General features: G+C 59.5%; 1 protein-coding gene across 1 annotated transcript; it reads left to right on the top strand.

Moving 5' to 3' along the window:
- The first annotated feature begins 512 nt into the window (after positions 1-512).
- KCNA5 (potassium voltage-gated channel subfamily A member 5) lies at positions 513-3,644 on the top strand. The gene has a single exon (XM_067695476.1). It carries the CDS (start codon positions 1,034-1,036, stop codon positions 2,825-2,827), a length of 1,794 nt encoding a protein of 597 aa, XP_067551577.1. The 5' UTR covers positions 513-1,033; the 3' UTR covers positions 2,828-3,644.
- The last annotated feature ends 241 nt before the right edge of the window (positions 3,645-3,885 follow it).

The raw sequence follows: 3,885 nt of genomic DNA on the forward strand, positions 1-3,885 counted from the left end.
CACCCCTTCCCTGTCTATGGTTTCTACAAATGAGCTATGTGGAGAGAGCAGAGAGGTTGTGTGTTGCAGGAATATGAAGGCAGACAGTGAATCACCAGACTCAGCTGCCTGCCTGGGGCTGCCCCGCTGACCACCGCTGTCTGTGCTGGGAATCAGGGCTTTCCCAAGGCTAAGGGCACGGAGATGCTGTAAATTTTCAGTCAGTTACCTTTTGACGAAAATGTATGTAGGGAGATGGGAAGAGACATGCTTCTCCATTGGCCTGGAGATATACACATACACGTATATATTTTTCAAGGTCCATAGCTCTGCCCCGCCCCCTCCTGTTTGTAATTCTTCCTAAAGAAGAGAGAACCCTCATTCCTCCAAAGGAGAAATGTAAAAAGGACTGTCTTTTCTCATACTCCGACTCATCTCGAAGTCTCATCCCTCCAACCCAAGACAATTCATTTCCCCTAGAGTCCACTCGGCGTCCAGCGGGTGCCCAGGTGAACTGAAATCCAGAGCTTTTCTCATCTGGTTGCCCTGGGAGTTTCAGCGCGCTCTCGGTACAACCTGTCCCCCCATCCTCTCCACTCCCTCCCTTCACCCTCCTCCCTCCCTCCCTTCCCAGCCTTCCTCCCAGGCTGCGCCCAGCTCAGCCCCTCCCTCCCTTGCCGGGGGCCCCAGCTGCGTCCTCCGGGGAGACACCCGCGGCCTCCGGGCCCCCGAGGGGAGGCGCGGGGAGGAGCGGAGGGCAGGAGGCGGGGAACTGCGCGGGGTGGAGGCCAAGCCTGGCGGCTGGAGGTTGCATCTGCTGGAAGGTGGCTTTTGGCTGCTTGGTAACGGGCTGCCAGAGTCGAGAGAGGCAGAGAGCAGGGCAGCGGCTTCCTGACGTCAGGACCGAACGAGGAGAACGCGCCAGTCCCCCAGCCCGCCCCACAGCTGGGCCGGCCGCTGGTGCGAGAGGAGCCCGGCGCGGGGCGCCCAGCAGGGTGAGAGGGGGCGCCGGAGCCGGTCCGCAGGGGCGCAGCATGCCCCCCGCCCCCGGGCCATGGAGATCGCTCTGGTGCCCCCGGGGAACGGCGGTGCCATGACCGTCAGGGGAGGAGAGGAGGTCCGGGCCACAGGGGGAGAGCTCCGCTGCTCCCCGACGGCTGCGCTCAGCGATGGACTCAAGGAGCCAGCGCCAAGGGACCGCGGCGGCGCCGAGAGGGGCGCGGACCCGGGAGGCCGGCCGGTGCCACCGGTGCCCCAGGAGCTGCCCCGAGCTAGACGGCTGCCTCCGGAGGACGAGGAGGGACAAGGCGACCCCGCTCTGGGCGTGGCGGAGGACCAGGTGCTGGGCTCGGGGTCCCTCCATCACCAGCGCATCCTCATCAACATCTCTGGGCTGCGCTTCGAGACGCAGCTGGGCACCCTGGCGCAGTTCCCCGACACGCTCCTGGGAGACCCCGCCAAGCGCCTGCGCTACTTTGACCCCCTGAGGAACGAGTACTTCTTCGACCGCAACCGGCCCAGCTTCGACGGCATCCTCTACTACTACCAGTCGGGGGGCCGGCTGCGGAGGCCGGTCAACGTCTCCCTGGACGTGTTCACAGATGAGATCCGCTTCTACCAGTTGGGGGACGAGGCCATGGAGCGCTTCCGAGAGGACGAGGGCTTCATCAAGGAGGAGGAGAAGCCCCTGCCCCGCAACGAGTTCCAGCGCCAAGTGTGGCTGATTTTCGAGTACCCCGAGAGCTCGGGTTCCGCACGGGGCATCGCCATCGTCTCGGTCCTGGTCATCCTCATCTCCATCATCACCTTCTGCTTGGAGACCCTGCCTGAGTTCAGGGATGAACGGGAGCTGCTGCGCCATCCCCCGGTGCCCCACCAGCCCCCTGAGCCCCACAGGGGGGCCAATGGCAGCGGGGAGGCAGCGCCTCCCTCTGGCCCGACGGCGGCACCTCTCCTGCCCAGGACCCTGGCTGACCCCTTCTTCATCGTGGAGACCACGTGTGTCATCTGGTTCACGTTCGAGCTGCTGGTGCGCTTCTTCGCCTGCCCCAGCAAGGCCGAGTTCTCGCGAAACATCATGAACATCATTGACGTGGTGGCCATCTTCCCCTACTTCATCACCCTGGGCACCGAGCTGGTGCAGCAGCAGCCGGCGGGAGGCGGCGGCCAGAACGGGCAGCAGGCCATGTCCCTGGCCATCCTCAGAGTGATCCGCCTGGTCCGGGTGTTCCGCATCTTCAAGCTGTCCCGCCACTCCAAGGGGCTGCAGATCCTGGGCAAGACCCTGCAGGCGTCCATGCGGGAGCTGGGTCTGCTCATCTTCTTCCTGTTCATCGGGGTCATCCTCTTCTCCAGCGCCGTCTACTTCGCAGAGGCCGACAACCAGGAGACCCACTTCTCCAGCATCCCGGATGCCTTCTGGTGGGCAGTCGTCACCATGACCACGGTGGGCTACGGGGACATGAGGCCTGTCACCGTGGGGGGCAAGATCGTGGGCTCGCTGTGTGCCATCGCCGGGGTCCTCACCATCGCCCTGCCCGTGCCCGTCATCGTCTCCAACTTCAACTACTTCTACCACCGGGAGACGGACCACGACGAGCAGGCAGCCCTTAAGGAAGAGCAGAGCAGCCAGAGCACGGGGGCAGGACCGGCCGGCGGGGGCCAGCGGAAGGCCAGCTGGAGCAAGGCGTCCCTCTGCAAGGCTGCGGGGCCCCTGGAGAATGCGGACGGATCTCGAAGGGGCAGCTGCCCCCTGGAGAAGTGTAACCTCAAGGCCAAGAGCAATGTGGATTTGCGGAGATCCCTGTACGCCCTCTGCCTGGACACCAGCCGGGAAACGGATCTGTAAGGGAGGCCCAGGCAGACAGCTGGCCGTGGCCCGGGGACAGCGGAGGCCTCCCGACCCTGGGGATCTACTTTACGCCGCAGAGCGTTTCAAGCCCGCACCGTAACCTACGTCTGTCCCCCTTCTTCCCCTGCTGCCCTTCTGCCTCCCCACCGCCACCTTGATCCCCTCATTTTCCCCCTTCTTTCCATGACACGAAGGGTCGCCTATTTTTAAAAAGTACCACATTCCGTGACGCAGGAGCTGCTGAAATGGTGAGCACTGTGAGATGGATGTATTTGTCGCCAGTGTCCTATACCCAGCAGCGGGATAACCCAAACAAAAATGACTGTAAATAGCCCAGGTCCCCAGAGGTTTTGTAACCCACCCCCCAACCAATATCCCTGCGTTCCAAATTTGCTTTACATATGATTATATTTGTGTATAGGGGAAAATATTATTTTTATGGCTGGCGAGTGGAGTTTTGTACAGTAGTTCAGATGGAGATATTTTGGATATATTTTCAAGACATATGTTGTATTTATGGAAGAGAAGGTTATTGTGATGTTCTCCTGTGATACTTATATTAGAGCCAGAGACCCTGGTCCGGTTTTTCTGGCTCCTGTGTCTGCAAGCCTCTCTCTTTCTTGAGATGTAGTGCCGGTGCTTTGCGTCTAGGGTAGGGAATGCTCTGGAAGAAAGGCAAGTCTAACTTTTCCTGTGCGCCTTAAACAATGCTTGCAACTTTCTTCAAAAAGCATTTTAATGATGTTGGAGGAAGACTTCTGATAATTCATTCTCTTGATTTTCATCCCAGGAAATAAAATATTACTTAGTTGAGGCAAGTGTTAGTTTTTCTACAGCTGATGCATCTTTGGAAATTAAAAAAAAAAAAGTCTGTCCCTTGTTGTTTCTGGTTCTGGAGTCAGAGCAAACCCCGCCTTGACTGGGGCAGAAAACTTGGAAAGCTCATGATTTGATCGTGAACAACTCTTTGCTGAGCACCGCCCCTCCCCACCCCCACCCCGTACCTTGAAGATAGAGGGGTGAATTCTGTTTGTCTCAGGTTTTCAGGACACAGG

The sequence above is a fragment of the Pseudorca crassidens genome, chromosome 11 (genome assembly GCF_039906515.1).
Source record: "Pseudorca crassidens isolate mPseCra1 chromosome 11, mPseCra1.hap1, whole genome shotgun sequence".
NCBI lineage: Eukaryota > Metazoa > Chordata > Mammalia > Artiodactyla > Delphinidae > Pseudorca > Pseudorca crassidens.